A 27,356-nucleotide genomic window follows, 5' to 3' on the forward strand; every position below is an offset into this window, starting at 1 on the left:
AAACATCTATGATGATATTTAGAGAAATGTCTGTGTCAAATGTCTTTGATTGGTTGCCAACATTCTTCAAAAGAGATTGATTGTTACAGACAAGTGAAAGAAAGCAAGAAACATCCTTTTCTTATCTTTTGAAATGAAGTAAATTATATAATCTAAATTACATCGGTCTAAGCATCAGTTTTTTCCTAATGAAAAAAAAAATATCTTTAACCATGTAAGACTGAATATTCATTCACTAGACAGTTGAGTACCTAGTGCATAGTATGTAGCATGTAATTTGGGAGTTCATATTGGTTCAAATTAAATCCATTTAGCTTTATTAATGAATCAAAATGAAAGTGTCAAATGGTCAACAGATGGACTACTGGAAGTAAGTTTGAATACTTCCATTATTCCTGTTATTTAGGGGAATTATGAAAGAATTAAATTTCATATAGTTCCTGTTTTCACCTAATTCATTGTGCTGATGTCTTCCGATCACCTGTAAACTACCACCTAAAACTCATTTCATGTCATCTGAGACAAACATTGTAAATCACTCAGCAGCACTTTATTATAGTCTGATAAACCATCTTATTTGCTGCTAACAAATTCATTTCATTTCTGAATTTGTGCATTCCTATTTTTCTTTTCTTTCCTTTTTAGAGGTCGTCTTCTACTTCTATGCATTCAGAGTTTGGCAACCTGGCAAGCACCTAATGACTTGATCTAATTGTTTTATTCTGCAGCAATATATTGTTTTTCCAACTCATGTACATGGCCATACACTGGATTTGGTTTGTTCTACTGGTATCTACACTGCTGCCGTAAAAGGCTCTGACATGTGTCTCTGATCATACATTGATTGAATGTTCTTGTAATTTTTACATTCCTAAGCCTGTTGTGAAATCCCTGATTTATTATCATGTATGGAAGTTGGTTGATCCTCTGTCACTTTCTGATGCAATTGGTGATTCCCCTCTCTCTGCCTGTTGCAGTCTTTCCAGTGTCGAAGACATTATTGATGTCTGTGATAAAAGTATTTCTGCTATCTTAAATCATTTTGGTCCCTTACAATCTAGATATGTCCCATCATTGCACACTTCTCATTGGTTCAACACTGAGTTCTGGGCAATAAAAACCAAGGGCCAGCGGCTAGAAAAACTTGGCCTTATTATACACTCCTTGGCATATGGAACACTCCTAAAGCAGTTTGTTCATCTTATTTCTCTACTTTCATTAACAAGTCCAAAATCAGGCCAAGAACATTATTTAATACGATTAACAGTATCTAGAGGGTTCTGATCAAATGTGTGATGCTTTTCTTAACTTTTTACAGAGTAAAACCTCTCACCTGTCAACACCCTACATATGTTTCCACTACAAAACTTCTCTCTTAACACCAAGCTCATAATCAGGCTGTCTAATTCCTCTACTTCTTGATCCTGCACCTACCTCTTTACTAAAATATTATTTGTCTGCTTAGTCACTACCCATCACTCATTTCATAAATACGTCATTGACATCTGGAACTGTACCATTAAATCTTAAGATTGCTGCTGTCACCCCAGTTCTTAAAAAGTATGGGCTTGATCTTTCTTCCCTGGGTAGCTACAAGCCTATTTAAAAATGTTCCATCAAAACATCCATCAGTTCTGTTGTGCCTCAAGGTTCTATATTGGGCCCTCTTCTCTTCACTATTTATATGTTACCAGTTGGACAAATCATCCAACGCTATGGGTTTAACTTCCACTGTTATGCTGATGACAACCAGATTTTAGCACACCCTCCACCTCAGTGTTTCCTCCACCTACATTTACAACTTGCATCAAGGAACTCAAGCCTTGGCTGGAAGTAAATTACCTGAAATTTAACTCTGGTAAAACTGAGTTAATTATGATTAGCTGTAAAGCAACTGTATCTAAATTTTCTGGTCAACTGATGGATTTGGATGGTGATCTGATTATGCCCTGCACAACATTCACAATCTTGGTGTTCTCATTGACTTCCCTCTTTCCTTTAATATCATATTGGTAAAGCTTTTTTTCGCTGATGTAATATATTTTGTGTTCAATCCTCTCTCAGACAGCAGGATGCTGAAACTGTTAGACATGCCTGTGTCACGTCTCGACAGGATTACTGTAATTTACTTCTTTATGGCCTTTTGATCTAAAAATATCAAATATTTACAATACTTTCAAAAGCACTTTCTTGTGCATCAACTACAAGATACTACTTCTCACCTATAAAGCTCTCCATAACCTTGGTCCTATATATTATCTGACTTCAGCCTTATGCTGCTCCTCGCTCCTTTTTATTCTAGTGAGGTACTGTTAGTCACCCCAAAGTTGTTGTGGCTCCCAGGATTTTGAATGCTCCTCTCTTCTCTCCTTTTAAATACTCTTAAAAACATTTTTTTCTCTGAATATTACTTTTCAGTTCTCAGTCTATACATTGTACCTTGTTATGAACATCTCTATCTAAATCTTCTCTGTATCTCTAATCTAACATGTAAGCAATCACTGTATATTATATTCAGCTCTTGGTATGTTTCAAGTGTTGGTACTATGTGTATCTCTAATCTGTCTTTGTAATACCTCTGTATTCTTTGAGCTGTTCTGTCCAATGATGTTGATGTTGATATTTGTTTGTTTTCTGCTGCTTAAACCTGACTTTGTAAAGTGACCTTGTTGGAAAGGCATTATATAAATAAAAAGTATTATTAAAAATAAAAAATAAATACAAATCTCAGCATGTGTAACATTTGCAGTAAACAGCATCGTAGACAACAGTCCAGGAACAGGGAAAATAATGCAGTGTTTAAATGTATTAGGTAGAATATCCACACTCCAGTACAGCAGGTGGCAGTAACTGTTCAACTCGTTTTGCTTCTGTTTTATGCTGTTGTTTTTGTGATGTGAAATTGAAAGTATTTTTAAACCAGCCATTTCTCAATAAAACCATTTGGTTATTCTACACGGAAATGCGTTTGTTTATAACTCTTGTAAATATATTTTTATAGTGTTTTTGCTGCTGTTGCTGTTAACTCAACATATTTATTCCTCTCATTACCGATCATCATCTTCAGGTCAAACTGAACAGCAGATTGTTTTCACAACCCAGTGCTGATCACTGGAGCTTATCTGCAGTATGTCAGAAGAGCAAGGAAAGGACTCTCAGTCTGAGATGAGTCTCTCACAGAAACAGAGGTAACACTGAGTCTGTTTTCAGAGAATCATTTTAAACACTGCTGGAGTTTCAGATGTTTACTGTAAAAAGCAAAACCTTAACAAAAGTTTTACATTTGCAAATGCTTTGCAGAATTTCAGAGGTTCATAACTTCCTAGTTAAAAAATAACATAAATGTTTAAAAAGTAGCCAATACATGATAAATATCTTAAAAAATTGAAAATCAGGATCATCATTTACAATCTTAACCCAATTTACAGTCGCCCCTCAGGACTAGGTATGTAGATACTTAAGTAAATTATTATATTATATTATATTATATTATATTATATTATTATATATTATATTATTATATTATAATATATTATTTTTTACAAATACTTATTTCGAAAAAATACTTTAAAAAAATATTTGTATTCGGGAACAAGAAAAACTTTATATCAAAACCTGCGTTTCCTCATGGGACCGCAGTGCATGTCCGCATGAGCGAGTGAGTGAGTGACATTCAGGAGTCGGAGGGGTTGGGGGCAGGGCTCGAAATTGCGACCGTTTTGGTTGCATATGTTCCCAAAATTTAATCTGCGCGACCTCAAAATATATTTGGAAGCATTTGTGCGAGAAATCGTTGTGGTGCGACTTGTTTTTATTTCTTTACAAAACTTTCGCTAGCCTAACTACTGTCCAGACTGCTGTGAGCTGATACAGTGACACTTTCGCCGTTCTCTCCAACATTACATCACTAAGTAAACTTGATCTGTACATTCTTAACTTTAATGCAGATTTTAGATATTAGCCGTCAATCACTCCCTGTCACTGACACTGCGCTCAGCTGACCGCAGTAAAGATAGTTTGTGGTTTGATATTCGGATTTCTTTTGGCTATAAATACACAACGGGCTGTCATAAACATGCAAATAATCCCGAATGTGGTTCTCCATGATTTGTGAATTCTGGTGATGATGTGCCTTTTGGCTGAAATTTTTTTTTTTTTTTTTTTTTGACTCTTAATTTTATAATGCTTATAGCTCCGAAAGTTGGAAACTTAGCAGACTGAAACCAGTGTCATGTGAACCAGCTTGATCTGTGAATTTTTTCACAGCAAAGCTCTTGTCCGTAACCCACTTGGTAAGTCCGCTATAGTAAGGAATGTGAAAAATATGCGCTCTTCATGTTTAACGTATTTTGCCATTAAACACGCAGACTGCTCAAATTTCAGTACTGGTCAAATGTCAGTACTGGTCAGCTGACCCTTCCCTGAGTCACTAACATCACTATTCTGATCTGTGAAAACTTTCACAGTTCAGTACTGGTCAGCTGACCCTTCACTGAGTCACTAACATCACTATTCTGATCTGTGAAAACTTTCACAGTTCAGTATTGGTCAGCTGACCCTTCCCTGAGTCAGTAACATCACTATTCTGATTTGTGAAAATTTTCACAGTTCAGTACTGGTCAGCTGACCCTTCCTTGAGTCGTGTAAATCACTATTCTGATCTGTGAAAACTTTCACAATTCAGTACTGGTTAGCTGACCCTTCCCTGAGTCATATTAATCACTATTCTGATCTGTGAAAACTTTCACAATTCAGTACTGGTTAGCTGACCCTTCCTTGAGTCATGTAAATCACTATTCTGATCTGTGAAAACTTTCACAGTTCAGTACTGGTCAGCTGACCCTTCCCTGAGTCATATTAATCACTATTCTGATCTGTGAAAACTTTCACAATTCAGTACTGGTTAGCTGACCCTTCCTTGAGTCATGTAAATCACTATTCTGATCTGTGAAAACTTTCACAATTCAGTACTGGTTAGCTGACCCTTCCTTGAGTCATGTAAATCACTATTCTGATCTGTGAAAACTTTCACAATTCAGTACTGGTCAGCTGGCCCTTCTCTGAGTCATATTAATCACTATTCTGATCTGTGAAAACGTTCACAGGTCAGTACTGGTCAGCTGACCCTTTCCTGGGTCACTAACATCACTATTCTGATCTGTGAAAATGTTCACAGTTCAATATTGGTCAGCTGACCCTTCCCTGAGTCAGTAACATCACTATTCTGATTTGTGAAAACTTTCACAGTTCAGTATTGGTCAGCTGACCCTTCCCTGAGTCAGTAACATCACTATTCTGATCTGTGAAAACTTTCACAGTTCAGTACTGGTCAGCTGACCCTTCCCTGGGTCACTAACATCACTATTCTGATTTGTGAAAACTTTCACAGTTCAGTACTGGTCAGCTGGCCCTTCTCTGAGTCAGTAACATCACTATTCTGATCTGTGAAAACTTTCACAGGTCAGTACTGGTCAGCTGACCCTTCCCTGAGTCAGTAACATCACTATTCTGATCTGTGAAAACTTTCACAGGTCAGTACTGGTCAGCTGACCCTTCCCTGAGTCAGTAACATCACTATTCTGATCTGTGAAAACTTTCACAGTTCAGTACTGGTCAGCTGGCCCTTCTCTGAGTCATATTAATCACTATTCTGATCTGTGAAAACTTTCACAGGTCAGTACTGGACAGCTGTCCCTTTCCTGGCTCACTAACATCACTATTCTGATCTGTCAAAATGTTCACAGTTCAGTACTGGTCAGCTGACCCTTTCCTTGAGTCATGTAAATCACTATTCTGATCTGTGAAAACTTTCACAATTCAGTACTGGTCAGCTGACCCTTCCCTGAGTCATATTAATCACTATTCTGATCTGTGAAAACTTTCACAATTCAGTACTGGTCAGCTGACCCTTCCTTGAGTCATGTAAATCACTATTCTGATCTGTGAAAATGTAAACAGTTCAGTATTGGTCAGCTGACCCTTCCCTGAGTCAGTAACATCACTATTCTGATTTGTGAAAATTTTCACAGTTCAGTACTGGTCAGCTGACCCTTCCTTGAGTCATGTAAATCACTATTCTGATCTGTGAAAACTTTCACAGTTCAGTACTGGTCAGCTGACCCTTCCCTGAGTCATATTAATCACTATTCTGATCTGTGAAAACTTTCACAATTCAGTACTGGTTAGCTGACCCTTCCTTGAGTCATGTAAATCACTATTCTGATCTGTGAAAACTTTCACAATTCAGTACTGGTTAGCTGACCCTTCCTTGAGTCATGTAAATCACTATTCTGATCTGTGAAAACTTTCACAATTCAGTACTGGTCAGCTGGCCCTTCTCTGAGTCATATTAATCACTATTCTGATCTGTGAAAACGTTCACAGGTCAGTACTGGTCAGCTGACCCTTTCCTGGGTCACTAACATCACTATTCTGATCTGTGAAAATGTTCACAGTTCAATATTGGTCAGCTGACCCTTCCCTGAGTCAGTAACATCACTATTCTGATTTGTGAAAACTTTCACAGTTCAGTATTGGTCAGCTGACCCTTCCCTGAGTCAGTAACATCACTATTCTGATCTGTGAAAACTTTCACAGTTCAGTACTGGTCAGCTGACCCTTCCCTGGGTCACTAACATCACTATTCTGATTTGTGAAAACTTTCACAGTTCAGTACTGGTCAGCTGGCCCTTCTCTGAGTCATATTAATCACTATTCTGATCTGTGAAAACTTTCACAGTTCAGTACTGGTCAGCTGACCCTTCCCTGAGTCAGTAACATCACTATTCTGATCTGTGAAAACTTTCACAGGTCAGTACTGGTCAGCTGACCCTTCCCTGAGTCAGTAACATCACTATTCTGATCTGTGAAAACTTTCACAGTTCAGTACTGGTCAGCTGGCCCTTCTCTGAGTCATATTAATCACTATTCTGATCTGTGAAAACTTTCACAGGTCAGTACTGGACAGCTGTCCCTTTCCTGGCTCACTAACATCACTATTCTGATCTGTCAAAATGTTCACAGTTCAGTACTGGTCAGCTGACCCTTTCCTTGAGTCATGTAAATCACTATTCTGATCTGTGAAAACTTTCACAATTCAGTACTGGTCAGCTGACCCTTCCCTGAGTCATATTAATCACTATTCTGATCTGTGAAAACTTTCACAATTCAGTACTGGTCAGCTGACCCTTCCTTGAGTCATGTAAATCACTATTCTGATCTGTGAAAATGTAAACAGTTCAGTATTGGTCAGCTGACCCTTCCCTGAGTCAGTAACATCACTATTCTGATCTGTGAAAACTTTCACATTTCAGTACTGGTCAGCTGACCCTTCCCTGAGTCAGTAACATCACTATTCTGATCTGTGAAAACTTTCACAATTCAGTACTGGTTAGCTGACCCTTCCCTGAGTCATATTAATTTCAACTCTGATCTGTGAAAACATTCACGTTAGTACTGGTCTGCTGACCAGTACTAACCTGTGAAAGTTTTCACAAATCAGAATAGTGATGTTAGTGCCTTGGGAATCATCAGCTGACCAGTACTGAACTGTGAAAGTTTTCACAGATCAGAATAGTGATTAATATGACTCAGGGAAGGGTCAGCTGACCAGTACTAACCTGTGAAAGTTTTCACAGATCAAAATAGTGATGTTAGTGACCCAGGGAAGGGTCAGCTGACCAGTACTGAACTGTGAAAGTTTTCACAGATCAGGGGTGCGTTTCCCAAAAGCATCGTTAGCCAACTATGGTCGGAACTTCCGTCGTTACCAACATGGTTTAACGATTCGGTGTCTCCCGAAAACATAGTTCAAACGAACATTCGCAAACAGCGTCACAAACTTACGTGGTTGGAACTACAGCTCTCGACCTGTGGTTAGAAGCATAGTTCGTTGTTAGTAAGACATATGGGCTCAATAAATTATGCTCTTGGGCACAAAATGCAAGCTAACATGCAGTACAATCTATATCTTTCACTCGATCTAAATATAAATGCATTTTAATCTATGTATTTTTAAGCTTCCTCTGCAAGCGACGATTTTGAATAGTGCGCATGCGCATAAATGCCTACGGGAACCCCGGAGTATGACGCAAGAGGGAACCCGCGATGAATCAAACATCAAATAAAGCGAAATGACATGGAACAAAAAAAATAGTAAATTGTCATCAGGTGCCATGTTTAATATAGATGCATTTTAGAGATCTCTAATAGGTTAAATAGCATAAATTATTACTCGGTGACGTCATTAACAACGGCCCTACATTGTTGAACTAATGTGGTTCAAACGACGGAGATGCGACCGTGTTCGGGAAACAGTCGTGACTAGCTAGTTCGTTTCCACAACAATGCATCGTACTATGGAGGTTAATCAGCGAGTTACGTCGTTGTACGGGAAACGCACCCCAGAATAGTGATGTTAGTGACTCAGGAAAGGGCCAGCTGACCAGTACTGAACTGTGAAAGGTTTCACAGATCAGAATAGTGATTAATATGACTCAAGGAAGGGTCAGCTGACCAGTACTAACCTGTGAAAGTTTTCACAGATCAAAATAGTGATGTTAGTGACCCAGGGAAGGGTCAGCTGACCAGTACTGAACTGTGACATTTTTCACAGATCAGAATAGTGATGTTAGTGACTCCGGGAAGGGCCAGCTGACCAGTACTGACCTGTGAAAGTTTTCACAGATCAGAATAGTGATGTTAGTGATTTAGGGTAGGGCCAGCTGACCAGTACTGACATTTGACCAGTACTGAAATTTGAGCAGTCTGCGTGTTTAATGGCAAAATACGTTAAACATGAAGAGCGCATATTTTTCACATTCCTTACTATAGCGGACTTACCAAGTGGATTACGGACAAGAGCTTTGCTGTGAAAAAATTCACAGATCAAGCTGGTTCACATGACACTGGTTTCAGTCTGCTAAGTTTCCAAATTCGGAGCTATAAGCATTATAAATTTAAGAGTTGAAAAAATAAAATAAAATTTTGGCCAAAAGGCACATCATCACCAGAATTCACAAATCATGGAGAACCATATTCGGGATTATTTGCATGTTTATGACAGCGCGTTGTGTATTTATAGCCAATAGAAATCCGAATATCAAACCGCAAACTATCTTTACTGCGGTGCTCAACCGAAACTCGAACAGGCCGTTTTTTTCCCTCTTAACCAACCTCTGTTCCAGATTTGCACAAACTACATTGCAATTAGGGGTGTGTGATATGACGATTTTTGATTGTGGACAATTAAAATGTCTCCACAATCTGCTTTTGAAGAAATATACTATATTTTGTGCTACAGCGCACATTCTGTCAGACGCAATTCTGGCGCCTCCGTCTCAATATACTGTACAACGCGACACACATTCACATCAAATGATAACTCCACTCACGCAGGGGCGTAATTTCCACTGGGGACACACTTTTCAAAATCCCGTTTGTGTCCCACCACTTTTAAATTGCTTTGTTAAATTAATGTCTTGTATTGTCATCGTTAAAACGAAACCGACAGTAAAACGCGCGCGCGCGCGCATTCAAACGCAATTTTAATACCCCACGTTTAGAAAGCGACTCCCCAGTTAACCTTAGCATAGCTTCCCGTCACTCATTAACTTAGTTGAAACTCCTCACATGGATTTGGGCAACCAAATAGAAAAGGGTGTGGCTGCTGAGCCATCTCTTGGTCCACCACCAGCCAAAAAAAGTGTGTAGAAGTGTAACGCAGAAAAACTGGATTTTACGCCTATTTTGAATTTTACTCGAATACGAATACAAATACAAATACTTTGCCCCCCTCAACAAATACAAATACAGATACAAATACCGGCTGCTTTGCACACCCCTAATATATATATATATATATATATATATATATATATATATATAATATTATTATTATTATTATTATTTATTTATTTTTCATTTTACTTTTAATGTATGATGTATTTGACCCTCTAACTCTAGCACCCTCTATTCTAATTTTATTCTTTATGAAAAAAAAATCCCTTTTAGACTTACAGACTAATACTTTATTCATTTATTTACTGTTTGATTTCATAAAAAACTAACACTAGCTTCTCTGTTCTTTTTATATTCTACCTATTTTTTCTTTTTATTTATTACACAATTAACCAAAAACAAAAAAAAACATCTAACTTGCTTTTTCTTTTCTATCTGTTTTCTTTTTATTTATTATATAATTATTTAAAAAAAATAATAATAAAAATCCTTGCTAAGTGTACTGCGTTAGGCTAACTGAGACTTGTAATATCACTTGCATGTTATTGCTCTTTTGTTGATTTTGATTGCTTCTGTTGTCCTTTTTTTTTTTGGTAAGTTGCTTTGGATAAAAGTGTCTGCTAAATGTCTAAATGTAAATGTAATGTACCTGTAATCTATCCTTATCTAACCAATCACACTGATCCAGAAATGCCTAAAATGCCTTGACTGTCCAGATATTAATTTCACAAATATGAAATATGACGTTATAGGAAATCCCTAACGCAGACAAAGGTCATTGCTGCAGCTGAATTAAAAAATAAATAAAAAAGCCATGTTGGGTATTTTTATGTGAAGAAAGTGGTAACACTTTAGTATACAGACCAGTTACCACTATTAACTAGTTGATTAATAGCATGCATATTACTAGCATATTGGTTATTCATTAGTACTTATAAAGCACATATTCTGCAAGACCAATGTTCAATATCCCTAATCCTACCCAATACATAAACTACCTTACTAAACAGCAATTAGGAGTTAAAGGAAAAAAAAAAAAAAGTTAATAGTTAAATAATAGCAAGAATTTGACCTTAAAATAAAATGACCAATAAAGTATAATAAAGTAGAAATCCACTTCCAGAACAAAAATTTACAGATAATGTACTTACCCCCTTGTTCAATATGTTCATGTCTTTCTTTTCAGTCATAAAGAAATTGTTTTTTGAAGATATTCTCCATGCAGTGGACTTCTGGTACCCAGAGTTTGAACTTCCAAAATGCAGTTTAATTGCAGCTTCAAACGATCCCAGTCGAGGATAAAGGGTCTTATCTAGCGAAACGATCTGTTATTTTCATAAAAATAATACAATTTATATACTTTTTAATCTCAAATGCTCATCTCGTTTTGCTTGCCTGAGCTGTTTTTGTTCCGGTTCATGACAGTTAGTCTATGTCGAAAAACTCCCATCTCATGTTCTCCCTCGACTTCAAAAATCGTTCTATATTGCTGTTTTACCTTTTTTGTTAAGGGTGTTTGATCTTCTTTGCATGTTCACTTTGCAAAGTCGGTACTTCTGCAGTGATGTAGGATGATTTTGAAATTATTTGATTTGAAGTTGAGGGAGAATTGGAGTTTTTTTGAACAGAGTTCAGGGAGAGTAAGACAAGGTGAGAGTTTGAGATTGAAAGGCATTTAAATTGTATTTTTTTAATGAAAATAACCGATCATTTCACTAGATAAGACTCTTCTTTCTCAGTTGGGTCATTTACAACCACATTTGGATCATTTGAAGCTGCATTTAAACTGCGTTTTGTAAGATCAATCTCGGCCCACCATAGTCCATTATATGGAGAAAAATCCTGAAAGGTTTTCCTCAATAATTTCTTTATGGCTGAAGAAAGAAAGACATGAACATCTTGGATTAATGTCATTAAATGTTCACTTTGTTGGACAACAGATTTTTGTAAACAGGCTCAAACATATGCACACATGCTACTGTAATATTTATTCATCGCATAGATCATTTTTTTTCCGTAGCACTGTACAGTGTTCGACTGGAACCGGCGCTGTACCTACACAGATTGTTGTTTAAGATCAAAGTACTAAGAGAGCGATTCAACAACTGTCTGCTTTCTATAGCTCTAGCAATTTGATATCATACACCGATCAGTTTGCGCACCACCGCTTTAACTCCAACATATTATTTTCTTTGACAGTATTGAAAGAGTAAACAGTATTGTACAGAATGGCATTGTTATACAGGAATCAGGATGCCTTTACTCCCGTGATGCTGCTGCTTCAACTGGCACTTTAACCTTTGATTAAAGATGAACTCTTGCTTGTAGAGCTTTCAAGACATAAAGTAGTTTCCCAAATGAAAAAGATCCTGTTTGACTGTAAATCACTGTCGTCTGTTTTAGATGACAGGTTTACAGGGTCTTGAAGTATGATGTAGATGAATTTGATTTTGATTATTTGGTTTTGATATTTATTTATTTATTTATTTTTGTTGGATACCTCTGATATAATGGGTGGGCCACATTAGAAGTGAATGTGCTAATGATGCTGAAACTGTAAATAATGAAAGGATGGGTATGAATGTTGAAGCTGGAGTCAGCTCCATTATTGCTAGGGAAGATATAAATGAGGATGGTGGGAGAAGTGAGACCAATGAGACTGAGGAAAATGTAGGTGAATGCTCCAGTAGCACAATGGTAGGTGCAGACAGAGTACAAAAGGTATATATTGTAGTTTCCTAGAATTATTTCCTACACTGTAAAAAACAATTTGTTGAGTCAACTTAAAATAATTTGTAACCTGGCTGCCTTAAAATTTTAGGTTCAGTCAACTTAAAGTTTATTCAACTTGAAATGTCAAATTATACTGACAACTAAGATATTTATAAGTGACAACTTAGATATTTGAGTTGAATCAACTTAACATTTTAAGGCAGCTGGGTTACTTACCCATCTGTTAAGTTTAGCAAACACAAATATCTAAGTTGTTACTTAGTACAACTTAACATTTCAAGTCGACTAAACTTATTTTAGTTGACTGAGCTTAAAATGTTAAGGCAGCAGGGTAACAAATTATTTTAAGCTGACTCAACAAATTGTGCTTTTTTTTTTAAGTTTTTTTTAAAAAAAAGTCTACCTGTCTTCTCTGTGTCATTAGTGTAAGATCAGGTTCACATGTGTTCAGCTGTGTGTCTGTGAAAAGTGACCAGTCAAAAGGTGCACCACCGCTATTCAGTGAGGAAACATCATCAGCTACTGAAAGGTATTTCATTTGATTTGTGTTACAGCATAGCATTAGCTAATTTATCCACTAGGATATTTGTAATAGTAATTAAGTAAATGACACAATAATTCACACACGTTCTGCTTCCTTCTTCATTGAACTGTGTCTAGAGCTTCTTTCCAACAATACAGTTACACAGCCAGTCACTAGGGAGCATAAATTCACTGTGGAAAATAGATCTTGCAATCAAACATGAATGTGTCCATCTATCTACAGAAATGACCATTTGTAACATTAAACATTTTCAAATGAGACTGAAGAATCTCCTGTAGTAAAATGTTACCCTGTCTCTGTTCTTTGTGTCATTAGTGTAAGATCAGGTTCACATGTGTTCAGCTCTGTGTCTGTGAAGAGTGACCAGTCAAAAGGTGAACCACCCATATTCAGTGAGGAAACACCAGCTACTGAAAGGTATTTCATGTGTTTTGTATTGTATGGCACTAGTTAATTTCTCCATATGTACACATATTATCTTTCCTTTTTATTGAAGTCAGTCTGGAGATTCTTTCCAGTAATACAATTGCACAAGCAGCGACAAGGAGGCATAAATTCACCATAGAGATATATGTCCTTCCATCTGTTTAATTAGCATTTGCAGCTTTAAACCATTTCAAACAAAGCTGAAGAACTCTAGTAATACTGTTTTTTTTTTTCTGTTATTTGCATCATTAGTTCTCTACTTATAGGACAGAAAATATTGCATTAAGAGATCCAATTTTTACTTACATTTGTACTTAAAGGGGTCATTGGATGTCCATTTTCCACAAGTTAATATGATTCTTTAGGGTCTTAATGAAAAGTCTATGATATACTTAAAAATTCTCAATGGTTACCTTGTCAAAATGAGCTCTGCAAAATTGAACCCATTCTGATGAATTGTTCATTTAAATGCAATTGAGCTCTGCTTGCACAATGTTATCTGTGGAGTGACAAACTGTGCTCTAAGAGATTGTTTACTAGCTGCATCTAGCGTGTTTAGCCACAAAAAGGTGATAAGGTGATTGCAGAAGTTCATAAAAAATATATATATATATATACTCACTTCTGAATGATTCGCGAACATAGATGCATGTATGTAGATCAAGGAGGTGCATTCACTGCACAAATAAATGTAATCCACTGCATCTTCAGTAGCTCAGATGTCGGGAGTAAATGACGACCACTATGTTCATTAAAGCATCCAGCAACACAACACCTCAATCGCTCAATCTAAGATATTCTTGTCTAACTTACATCCCTGCTCCAGCATCCAAACAATGGCGATTGGAATGTTAAAGCTGATTTAGGGCGGGTCTGAGGTAAGGCGCTCATGTCAATCAACTATCATGTGAGCAGCCTCTGTTGGTGTGACACCACACTGACAGGCATCTGAGAATGGCTCAATTTGAAAAAGGGAATATTATTTTTACAGATTAATTTAAAACCACTGCATGGATTTTTATCATTATAGGGTAGATTTGTACATACACTGCCAACACACATTAATGTTCAAATAACATGTAAAAGTGAACTTTGCATCCGATGACCCCCTTTAAACAGAACCTTCTCTTTAACAGCATTAACTTAAAGCTGCAGCATTAACAGTGATGTTTGAAAAAAAAAATAGTAAGAGATTTTTCTAATAATTTTATTTTATTCACCATTTTAACAGGCTGCAATGTGAGACATTAGATTCAGACTTTCAGATTAACAGGAACCACACAAATTTCACAGACAAACTCTCTGGAATATTTCAGGTAGGACAAATATTTTCATAAATGTTTACATTTATAATTTGTTTTTTTACAGATATTTTAATTACTAATTATATATCTTGGGCCAAATATGAATGTGGATTTGGTTCAATTTTGTTTTTTTTTTTTCTCTGTTTGTTGTTTTGCTTTGTTTGTAGGATCTTGAGAAAAAAACTAATAACATTTCTAAAGAATGAGCTGGAAATGTTTAAGAAAATATTACAAAAAGAGAGCACACATTACTTTGTGAATAATTTTAATGAGAACAGATGCGGTATCAAAGAAGCAGCTCTTGATCTTACACTCTACTTCCTGAGAGAGATGAAGCAAGATGAAGCTGCTGATACTCTAGAAGGTAAGAGACTCTGTTAGCTGCTTAAAGCAGTGTCTCAATCTGTTTTCTCTTCCACGATCACTGTTATGACTTAGAGGAATATAATTTGCTGTTTATATGCCTCTCATATTATGTGTTCTTGACCTGCCCTGTCTCTTCCAATTACAGACTTCCTTTAGACTTTGACATTCTGTTCTGTACATAACGAACCCAGAGACTAAACCATCTGTATATTTTATTCCTGTGTTTAGATGAGCTGATATTCGTTTATCAGTTAAAAGGTAGCCTAAAGAACAAATGTCAATGTGTGTTTGAAGGAATTGCAAAGCAAGGTGACTCTACACTTCTGAATAACATCTACACAGATCTCTATATCACTCAGGGTTGTAGTGAACAGGTCAATACTGAACATGAGGTAAGACAGATTGAAGTTGCTTCCAGACGTCATGAATCACAAGAAATACAGGTTGAATGCAAACATTTGTTTGAAGCACCTGAACAAGACAAGCAGATCAGAACTGTACTGACAAAAGGAGTTGCTGGCATCGGAAAATCAGTCTCTGTGCAAAAGTTTGTTCTGGATTGGGCTGAAGGAAAAGAAAATCAAGATATCAGCTTCATATTTCCTCTTCCATTCAGAGAGATGAACTTAAAGGAAAAAGAAAAACAAAGTTTGATGGACTTTATAACTCAGTTTTTCCCAGAGACAAAAGGACTAAACCTTACAAGAAGGAACCAAAAAGTCCTGTTCATTCTTGATGGTTTGGATGAATTTCGTCTTCCTCTAAACTTTGATGGTAATGATGTGTGGTCTGATATTTCATCACCAGCATCTCTGGATGTTCTCCTAACAAACCTCATCAAGGGAAATCTGCTTCCTTCTGCTCTCATCTGGATCACCACCAGACCAGCAGCTGCCAGTAAGATTCCTCCTGACTGTATCAACCGGCTGACAGAGATACGAGGATTTAGTGATGTGCAAAAGGAGGAGTACTTCAGAAAAAGAATCACAGACGAAAATCTGGCCAACAAAATTACTGCCCATGTCAAACAATCAAAGAGTCTCTTTATCATGTGCCACATCCCAGTCTTCTGTTGGATTTCAGCCACTGTTCTCCAGAACATTTTAGAGGCAAAAAGAAATAATATTGTGAAAAATAATAAGGCTGATGACACCTCCAAAACACTGCAGGAGTCAAATACTGAAGACACTCCTAAGACTCTGACACAAATGTACACACACTTTCTCAGATTTCAGATCCAGCAGAGCAGACGAAAGTATGATGGAAAATATACACCAGATGTTTCCTGGGATAAAGATGCCATATTTTCACTGGGAAAACTGGCATTTCATCAGCTGGAAAGAAACAATGTAATCTTCTATGACACAGATCTGGAAGCCTGTGGTATTGATGTCTATAAGGCATCAGTGTATTCAGGCATGTGTACCCAGATCTTTAAGGAGGAAACGGGGATCATTCTTGGTACCATGTACTGCTTTGTTCACTTGAGCATTCAAGAGTTTATTGCAGCGTTTTATGCGCATCTGTTTCTAGACATAAAGAAGAGAAGTATATTTGTTCATGAGTCTACAGAACAGGAAAACAAAAGTGAAACTATGATTGATTTGCTGAAGACTGCAGTGGACAAGGCACTAGAGAGTGATAATGGACACCTGGATCTTTTTCTTCGATTCCTCCTTGGTTTCTCACTCCAGTCCAATCAGCGACTCTTACAGGGTCTGTTGACACAGCAAAATGGAAATGACCAGGTCAAAAAGGAAATAGTTCAGTACATCAAGCAGAAATTTGAAGCTAATCTGTCTCCAGAGAGATCCATCAATCTGTTCTACTGTCTGAATGAACTGAATGACCAAACTCTGGTAGAAGACATTCAGACCCACCTTAGCAAAGGAAGTCTCTCATCTGCTGATCTTTCTCCTGCCCAGTGGTCTGCTTTGGCCTTTGTGTTGTTGACATCAGAGAAGGAGCTGGAGGAGTTTGAGCTTCAGAAATTCAAGAAATCAGATGAGTGTCTCATTAGATTATTGGCAGTCATCAAAACCTCCAAAAGAGCTCTGTAAGTTAATAATTTTTTTGCTTTCATCTGAAAAATATATTTATCTTGGGTTCGTATGCATCCTGAAAAACCTGGAAAATGCATGGGAAATTAGAGAATTATAAAATGTCATTGAAAATCGTGTCGAAAAAGTTGTTCTGGAAAATGATTTTAAAAATGTTCTTGTTTTGTTTTTGTTTTTTTTCTTTAGCTGAGAATGGAGAGTTTTGTTCTCCTAAAAACAATTAATGTTAGTAGCAGAAAGTGCTGAGGTTTGCCATATGAGAAATGTATTTTGAATGATGATGGTTAATCCATCAAATGTCCACTCACATGTTTGCAGTATATTTCAACAGAAAATCAGCTACATATTGATTGTGATTTATTTTAATGTATAAGAGAATTGTGTTGTTACAACATGTTTTACAGCTTTGTACATTGTAGCCAATACCGAGCACATGATCACAGTGGGGTGTTTAATTAGAATTCATTCAGTAATGCTTTTCCTTGAAACCATGGAACTAGCACTTTCAAATGTACAAGTAGTTGTAATTAAAGCTGTAGGTTAACTTATACATTTATTATTTGTATTTAGCAAATGTATTCCAACTAAATATTCTGTAATCTTATTTTCCTCGTAGGCTAAATGATTGTGGCTTAACAGACAAAAGCTGTTCAGCTCTGGCTACAGTTCTTGGATCAGGTACCAGTCTGAAAGAGCTGAACACGAGCAAAAATAATCTACAGGATTCAGGAGTGAAGCTGCTCTGCACTGGACTGAAAAATATGAAGTGCCATTTGGAGATACTGAGGTAAATTCCCCAAAAGACAAAAATTGAATTTAACAAAAATTTAAGGTGAAAACCAGACTTAGATAATGAACAAGTCTGTATGTTGTGCATTTCTAATTTGGTCTGTCATTGACAGTTGTAAGCCAATTTGTCATGCTATACCATTTACAAAATGCGTTTGTGTATGTGTAAAGTAGGGATAACTTAACTTACATTTGATGGTACATTTTTATCTATGTATGATGATGTATATCTGTTATTTGTAAAAGATCAAGTCTGTGTTTCCATATGGTATACAGGCTCATCTTGACAGCAAGTTTGTGGTAACCTAACAGATTTCATTGAAGGAAACTAAGGGGAGCACAATAATTCTGACTAAAATATTGTATTTTGCTAAAAGCGTTTGTTGTTGTCAATTTTAGGTTAAAATTGTACATGTAACAGAATTAAAGTTTCCTAAACGGTAAATAAAAGGGGAATATAACATGTATTTGTATACATAAATCTGTATAGATACAGATCAGGGATATTCACTTAAAGTTCCAAGAGTCTGACTTCTACACTTTCTTTCCAACAGTCTGGGTATCTTTTAGGAATACTTATTCATATTTCCATATGGGTAGCGGTAATACTTTGTAAAAGAAGAATCCTAAACAGTCAAAATAGTCATCAAAGATGAGGATATTGGTTCCAGAGAGTCAATTGTTATTCATTAGTTGAGCCCAACTGGATATTAAGAGATGTTACTGATAAAATATACTGTATGGCAGTTCAGGGTTTTCCTCTTGATGTCTGGACCTAAAAACAAACAAACAACATACATAATAAAAATGTTCTCTCATTATGAACAGAAAAAAATGCTAACTATTCAGGTCACCTTCTATATATAACATTTTTTACAATACACATTGTTTCAAAGCAGCTTTACAGTGATAATCAAGAGAATACTGATTCATTGATGCAGACAGAATTCGATTCTGCTGTACAGCAGATGTAAACAGACAATAGTAAACAGTTATTTTCAGCTGAAATCAGTTTTCAGTTTAAGTAATTTGATCCTAGAGAGCCGCTGTCATGTAGAGTTTAGTTCTAACACTAGTCAAACACACTTGAACAAGCTAATCAGTGTCTTCAGGATCACTAGAGAGGTAAAAGCAGGTTTTTTCAGGGTTACAGCTAAACTCTCTAGGATCTTGCCTGCCCCTGCCCTAAACATGCCCCTCACCCAAGACTTTCTACAGTTTTAGATTTATAAAAAAAACTTTGTATTAGAGGATTTATACGCTTATTTAAAAAACAAAAAGTCCCGTCAAGGTCATAATTTACTGGTATTGCTATCCTTGTGGGGATATTCGGTCCCCATAACTTAGTGAATACCAGTGAACACACAGCAAGGAAGTGATTAAACTAAAACATCATGAGTGCAAAGCGGACTCAACCACTATACACACACTAAAAGTCAGAAGACTCGAATAAGAGGTTGAAATCAGATAAAACCCAGATAGGTTAAGCTCTAATAAGGAATTTCTGTTAATTTCTTCCATTTTTATTGAAATTTTATGTTATGTGTAACAAAATACTTTCTCTGCGTTTAAGTTTGACTGTAGTAATAATAATGCATAAATTGAAACTTCACGTCAACTTTTTCAACTTTTTATTTAAAACTTGACAAAAAGTTGTATTTGAAGATGTCAGAATATATATCCAAATCCATAACCAAATAAAAGTAAGTAATTATGTCTAAAAACACCAAGCATCTTTGAGACTTTGCCACAGTTCTTCTGGATTTAGTCAGTCACAGATTTTTATGAGTTTTTTTGTCATTCCAGACAGACTGGATGATGGTGAGATCAGATCTCTGTGTGGCTGTTGTCAGACTCCTTGTGCAAACAAAAATCTCACTGGATTATTACAGTTAATGACAAAATGAATGTTTGGAAATGTAAACTGATATTTTCCACTGACACACTACAGCAAAAGCTAGATGTCTAGATAAAAAAATCACTAGATACAATATTAGTGGTACAAGATACAAGATTTTTGCACAGTACTGTATATAACAAAAATATATTATGTTGATTTTACTGAAAATAAAAAGTCTCTTTTGACCATGAAGAGCACAAGTGTACCTCACAAATGAGGAGCATCAAAAGGTTAAAGATTGAAAGTGACTGTAAGCTGGAGAGACTACAGTGAATTGATGTCTAACGATTTAAAGTTTTCTTTTTTTGTTTGAATCGATATTCCGTTGTCAAGTTTTAGTTCATTTGCAAAAGGAATAAAATATATTTCTGTTTAGGGATTTTCATTGTTTACATCATTTCTAGAATAATTGATTAATCATCTAATCATGACATTTTCATTCTGGTTCTAGGCTTTCAAACTGCAGTATCACTGAAGAAGGTTATAAAGCTCTGGCTTCAGCTCTGAGATCAAACCCTTCACACCTGATAGAGCTGGATCTCACAGGAAATGATCCTGGACAATCAGGAGTGAAGGAGCTCAATGATTTACTACAGGATCCAAACTGTCAACTCAAGACACTGAGGTGAGACGTGATGAAATAAAGTTAAATGAATGTTAAATGAATGGTGTATACTTTTTTTGACAGTTTTTTTTTTTTTTTAGCTATACAATAATCTGGACAATTTGTTGCATCAGAATTATCATATTACATGCTGCAGGTTTTGTTGTACTGATGATTAAAGTCAAAGTCTGCTTTATTGTCAGTTCTGCCACATGTACAGCACATACATACAGAGAATTGAAATTGCGTTACTCTTAGACCCTTGGTGCAAACAAATAACACTAAACACTAACAGTAAAATGTAAATACAGATTAAATATAATATAAAAAAGAGATAGATAAGGTAGCACAAGGCACATGGCAGATTGAGTGCAAACCAGTGAAATAAACAAACAGTGCAGATATAATGAGTGTAGTGCAAAAAGAGCTTATTAATCTGTTTAAAGTGACAAAGAGCTCAGAGAGCAGTCTTTATTTAAACTGTCAAAAGAGGTAGTTTCCTGATGAATTAACTTGTCCTTCAGTCTGCTGGTCCTGGAGACTCTGCAGATGTTGAGCCCCAGCTGGACCAATTTGTGAATGAGTTGTTAAGTAAATTATGAACACAGTTTAGTTGTGCTGCTAGTCTGGTGTATGGTATACCTTGATAATTAACATGCACAATTTTATGACCATTTCTAGGAAAAGGGTCTAAATAGCCTTTTAGTCAAATTATTTAAATGTTTTTGAACCAGTGGTGGACGAAGTACACAAGTTGAGTAATTGAGTAAAAGTACAGATATGTATAATAAAATATTACTCCAGTAAAAGTAAAAGTGCTCCTCTTTCAATTTTACTCGAATGAAAGTACAAAAGTACCAGATTTTTTATGTACTTAAGTAAAAAAGTACTGATAGATTTATTTTGCAGTTTTATATAGGCTACTTAATTGAATTTTATATAAGCACATATTTTTTTTTTATAATCCTACTGCTCAAAATACAGTTATATATGATACGAGAATAAGGCCTGAAGTTAGCAAGAACATTTTAGGGAAAATATAATTATATTTTCATAATGATTTTTTCCTTTCAAATATTGTCTGAGTAAAAACACCCCTGGCCAAATGCCCCCAGATTACTAATTACTGTAATCACCATGTTCTGAGCATGACATCCTTTCTTTTTCCCTCGGATGTAATCTATCTAGGTGGTTAAATAAAAATATGTGGACTTTATATCTAAAAATGATCTCAACTTCGCACCAGCAAGCAGTTAGACAGTTGGCATCAGCTTACAATATTTACTTACTTTAAGTATGGTTGAATAAACATTCATATCCGTCTACTCTAGCTGATACAAACAATATAAAAATGTATACTGTTGCTAAACAATATAAAAACAGACATCACGTAGGGCTACATGCCTAGCATTTTAATAAAACTGCTTACATCAGCGAGGGATATGAACGTGCATGAGTTATTTTATTTAAGCTGTTATTTACATTTTTCATTTTTGATGTGTCTGAATTCAAGCGTTTCAGTGCACTTAAACAGATCACCTTTTACAACAGATGTTATTCATAAAGAACAGACAGCTTTGACCTAAATATGATTTTCAGTTATAATAATTAATCCTAAAATTCGTCATTAGTAACTTACTTTTCACAGCATCAGTCGCGCGCGCACAAGATCTCCTGGTTTTTACTTGTGAATTCGCTTCTTAGCCTTCAAAGCCAGTGCAGCCTCAGCCTCAGAGGAGGTCTGAGCCAAGGCTGAAACAGCACCCCTGAATGGCAAAACGCTTCCCCTTCCTAAAGCATCAGGGTCCTACCCTCGAGTAGTGCTGGACCCAGAGCCCTCAAAGCCGCCCTGATGTGACAGAGAGCAAGAGGATGGGCCTCGGCCAGAACGCCCCCAAAGACTGCTCGTTTTCATTCCTCTAAAAGCCTCTCTCATATTTTACCGGTGTAATAGCAGAACCCACATACAATAAAGAGCAAATTTCCTCTTCACACTTTCAAAAACACTTTGGTGATCGAAGACTCCCCGTCTCTGCAAGGCGAGCCTTCATTCGCAAAATAGACCCTCCCGTTTCAAGACTTGGGCAGCCATACCAGAAGTGTCAGCCTAGGTCCTAAACATAATTCAGTGAGGCTGGTCGCCGCAGTTCGCTCACAGGCCACCCCACTTCAGAGGGGCTGTTCAAACTTCCGTTTCGGACAACAAAGCTCTTGTTTTCTGGCAGGAAGTGCAAACATTGCTTGCAAAGGGTGCTGTGGAAATAGATGGTGGGCTCAGACCCATTCTTGATCTCAGACGCTCGCTAATGCGCCGGCCATACAAGATGTTAACTATCTAGCAGATCCTTGTGCATATCTGCCCCGGAGACTGGTTTTTGACAGTGGATCTGAGAGATGCTTACTTTCACATCCACATAGCCCACCATCAAAGACCATTCTTGAGACTTGCATTTGAGGGAGTGGCCTATCAGTATACAGTCCTTCCTTTTGGTCTATCCCTGGCCCCTCGCACTATTACGAAGTGCATAGACGTGGCTCTTTCTCCTCTAAGAAGGGAATGTGCATACTAAATTACCTCGACTACTGTCTAATTCTAGCCAAATCAGAACGGGAATTGTTCGCCCACAAAAAGCTGCTACTCAGCCACCTAGAGTGCCTTGTATTGATTATCAACCCACACAAGAGCCAATTGTTACCCAGATAGTGGGTTGTCATTCTGGGAACCATTTTAGATTCCGCCCAGATGCGGACTTAAATTACACTGGAACAATCCCTGGTGGTTCAGCGATTGAGGACTTCTATCAAACCAGACACAATGTGTCTCTTGAAGGTTTTTCAAAGGTTGTTTGGCCTAATGGTGGCTGCCACCTCCACAATACCCTTGGGCCTGCTCCACATGTTGCCCCTTCAATTCTGGCTCAAAGCTTGCGGGTGGACCATCGCTGTATCAAGGCTGTGGCCCCCTGGTCAACCTCTCACTTGCTTCAGACAGGCATACAGTTCCTGAAGGGTGCTTGGAGGCTTAATCACCTTCGTCCTCAGACGATACTCTCATAGGATTTGTCAACAGTCCTTGTGGCCCTGAAAGGTTCTCTCTTTTTGAGCCTCTCACTTCGGCCAACGTGTGACCTCTATCGCTTCAAATGGCCCTCCTCTTAGCTTTGGCGTCTGTTAAGCGAGTGGGTGACTTACAGGCACTGTCAGTCAGTGCTTCATGTCTGGAATTTGGAATTTAAATGACTGCAAGGTCATCCTGAAGCCAAGACATGGTTAGACATGGTCCCAAAGGTGCTCTTGACTCTATTCAGAGTGCAAGTGGTTACCATTTTGGCGCTCCCTGTTGCGAAAGGTGAGCAAGGGCCTAGTCTACTTTGCCCTGTTAGGGCCTTAAGGATATATTTGGAGCGCTCCAGCCTGTTTCGACAGTCGGAGCAGCTCTTTGTTGCTTTGGTGGCCGTCAAGAGCTGCCAGTCAAAAAGCAATGACTCTTCCTCTCGATAGTTGATGCTATAGTCCTAGCTTATGCCTCAGCAGGCTTGCAATGGCCTATAGGTGTGAGGGATCGCACACTCCATGAAAGGGATGGGCCTCCTCCTGGGCGTGATCCAGTGGGACTTCTATTAGCAAGATTCGTGTGGCTGGCGCCGTCCATATTGTCCACATTGGGGTGGAGAGGGATATGTTCTGTTCCCAGCCGTCTAGCTGGGATATGTTATGCTCATGTCTTATAGAGGCCCTTTTAGTGCTTCGAGGAATAGGAGAGAGTTACTGACACAGTTCCCTGAGAGAAGGGAATCGATGACTGTTGCTACAAGCCAATTTATATAGGGCTCAGCTCCACCCTTTCTGGTGGTCTAAAGGGCCATTGGTTTGTGCAGCTACACAAATGTGAACAAATCAGGCTTCAGTACAGAGTAAAACAGGAGTTTTCTCCATATGCATTCCACGCAACGCTTGTTCCCTCATCTCAGGAAACCAAGGTTATGTCAGTAATCTTTAGAATAACTGTGACTATTAGACTTTGTTTTAAAATATTTATGTATTTATTTGTGTTTTCAAATGTACAAAGAAAAGTGTTTCTCGTAGCTCTTGTTATTAGAATAATATATATATATATATTTTTTTTAACCGTATCGGTCATTTTTGTAATGCAATGGACCTTTAAATCAGAACTGAATTGAATCTTGCTTCATCTTCTTTTCTGCAGGTTTTTGGGACCTGCTGCAGATGAAGCCTTTCAGTATGTGACTAGAATTGTGGGTAAAAACCCATTACTCCTGAGAGAGATGAATCTGAGTGAACATGAACTAGGAGACACACGAGTGAATCAGATCGCTGCTCTACTGCAGGATAAACACTGTCAGCTCAACACACTTGTGTGAGTATTGTTAGTTTATTTATAATGTTACATTACTTTTAATAGTACTGTTTTTGTAGTTGATAATATTTCCTCATTTGTTTGAGTCAGAGCAGTTTTTCTCAGCATCACTAAAAGCCACTATAATATGAAGTATTGAAATTAAACAGTCAATGAAAAAATGGCATTTAAACTAGGGACTCGTATCAGGTATCAGTACTGATACTATTATTCAATACTATGATTGGGTATATTGGTCAGACAGGGCTGATCTAAATCTGATATTGTGTGTACTGTTTTGTGTTAGTGTTAAGCCACACAAAAGGCATACAGTACAAGCACTAAAAGCTCAAAGTATTTGTGCACAGTGTTCCAAGTCTTCTAAAGGTATTCGATAGCTTAATGTGAGGCACAGATGAATATTTAAGTCCTTACATTAAAATTCATGTAAACTCTTTTCTCTGCTGCATCTGTCAGTCATTCTCTGTTCAATTCAAACTCTGGTCGTGTTTGTTTACAGTAGTCAGCTTGGTAAAACTCTCTCCAAGACCTGTTATTATACTTGATTTATAGATAAATGTCTATGAGTTTGCATATATATGACTGTTTTTAGTTGTTGTTTCTTAATCATGTTACTTGTTTCCGGGTGTCTGTTAGAACAAAACACAGTGTAGCAAAGACTATAAATAGTTTTTAACATGCACATTAACTGAAATTTAAAACTGTTAAATGAAAACACTCAATAAACTGTTGCACAGATATAATACACCACACATCAGTATCTCTTCCTTTTGTGCTTTAAGCTTTTTAATGCAAAGAGTTGTGTGCTCTGTGTTGCTTCAAGCACATCATTTTGTGCACCGGATGCAAATATTGTAAATGTTTTATTCTGCACTGTATTTGTTTTATCCTATCTATAATATGTTGATGCCTCATTAAATAAGTCTTTTAATTTCATAGAATATATTCGTCAGGTAAAATAAGTATTGAATACATCACCATTTTTCTCAATAAATATATTTCTAAAGGTGCTGTTGACATTAAATTTTCATTAGATGTTGGTAACAACCCAAGTAATCCATACATTCAAAGAAACAACAAATAACAAATAAGTTTAAATGAAGTTGTGTGTAATGAAATGGAAAGACAAAAAATTAAAAAGCATTGAACACATGAAGAAAGGGAGGTGCATAAAGGCATGGAAAGCCAAGACACCCGTTGAAGTCTATCAGTAATTAGAAGCAATCCTGCCCCTTGTCAGTGGAAAATAATATTAGCTGGTTCAGTCCTAACTGATGGCCTATAAAAAGGTGTTTTGTACCAAGCTGTCATACAGGAAACATCTAATGATGGGTAAAGGCAAAGAGCACTCTTAAGACCCTCATAACCTTATTGTTGCATATTGATGGCATTGGTTACAGATTAATTTCTAAACTTCTGAATGTTATAATGAGCACTTCTGGGGCCATAATCCGGAAGTGGAAAGAACATATTTTTACCATAAACTGGCCAAGACCAGGTGCTTCTCACAAGATTTCTTACAGAGAAGTGAAAAGAATTATCAGAAGAGTTGTCCAAGAGCCAAAGACCACTTGTGGAGAGCTTTATAAAAAACCTTGAATTAGCAAGTAAAAATGTTTTAAAGAAAACAGTAAGTAATGCACTCAACCACCATGGCCTGTATGCACGCTCACCACGCAAGACTCCTTGGCTGAAAAAAAAGCATGTTGAAGCTCAGTTAACGTTTGCTGCACAACATTTAGACAAGCCTGTGAAATACTGTTAGAATGTAGTCTGGTCAGATGAGAACAAAACTGAACTCTCTGGATGCCATAATACACACCATGTTTGGAGGTCAAATGGCACTGCACATCACCCCAAAAACACCATACCAACAGTCAAGTTTGGAGGTGGGAACATCATGGCATGGGGCTGTTTTTCAGCATACAGCACTGGCAGACTTCATATAATTGAAGGAAGGATGAATGGAAAATGTACCAATACATTCTTGATAAAAATCTGCTGCCATCAACCAGGATGATGAAGATGAAATGGCAGCTGGACATTTCAGCAAGACAATAATTTCATGATATAACTTTATTCCACGTGAGAATAAAAAGTATATAAATTGTATTATTTTTATTAAAATAACTTATATTTATATAAACAATATGTAGTCTTTTTCCATGTTACCTGCACCCAGATATCACAACAAACGTCAAATTGTCAACAAACGTCTGCTGGAAGATGCAAAACACATTAGTAAGTTGATCATCATAGATCTGATTCATTGTGTTTTCTCTTTCTGTTTTCAGTCTGTGTGGATGCAGTATTACAGAGAAACAGTGTTTCATCCTGACTTCAGCTCTGAAATCAAACCCATCACACCTGAGAGAACTGAACCTGAACTGGAATGAACTAGGAGACTGTGGAGTGAAAAACCTCAGTGATCTGCTGATGAACACACAATTCAAGCTGGAGAAAATACAGTTAGTATCATTATACTGTACAGCAGTGACAGTGTAGTTTGAAGTT

General features: G+C 37.0%; 1 protein-coding gene across 2 annotated transcripts; it reads left to right on the forward strand.

The window, feature by feature from the left end:
• Positions 1-3,061: 3,061 nt before the first annotated feature.
• LOC127158442 (NACHT, LRR and PYD domains-containing protein 3-like) lies at positions 3,062-27,356 on the forward strand. Of its 2 annotated transcripts, XM_051101581.1 has the most exons (9): positions 3,062-3,188; positions 13,331-13,432; positions 14,673-14,757; positions 14,913-15,109; positions 15,340-17,167; positions 17,788-17,958; positions 20,312-20,485; positions 24,672-24,842; positions 27,137-27,356. In XM_051101581.1, exons 4-9 carry the CDS (start codon positions 14,959-14,961, stop codon positions 27,345-27,347), a joined length of 2,706 nt encoding a protein of 901 aa, XP_050957538.1. In that variant the 5' UTR covers positions 3,062-3,188; positions 13,331-13,432; positions 14,673-14,757; positions 14,913-14,958; the 3' UTR covers positions 27,348-27,356. The 2 variants fall into 2 exon arrangements, with proteins under 2 accessions (XP_050957538.1, XP_050957539.1); XM_051101582.1 differs by lacking the exons at positions 3,062-3,188; positions 13,331-13,432 and having other exon boundaries at positions 14,681-14,757; positions 15,024-15,109.

The sequence above is a fragment of the Labeo rohita genome, unplaced genomic scaffold, assembly GCF_022985175.1.
Source record: "Labeo rohita strain BAU-BD-2019 unplaced genomic scaffold, IGBB_LRoh.1.0 scaffold_151, whole genome shotgun sequence".
NCBI classification, from domain to species: Eukaryota; Metazoa; Chordata; class Actinopteri; order Cypriniformes; family Cyprinidae; genus Labeo; species Labeo rohita.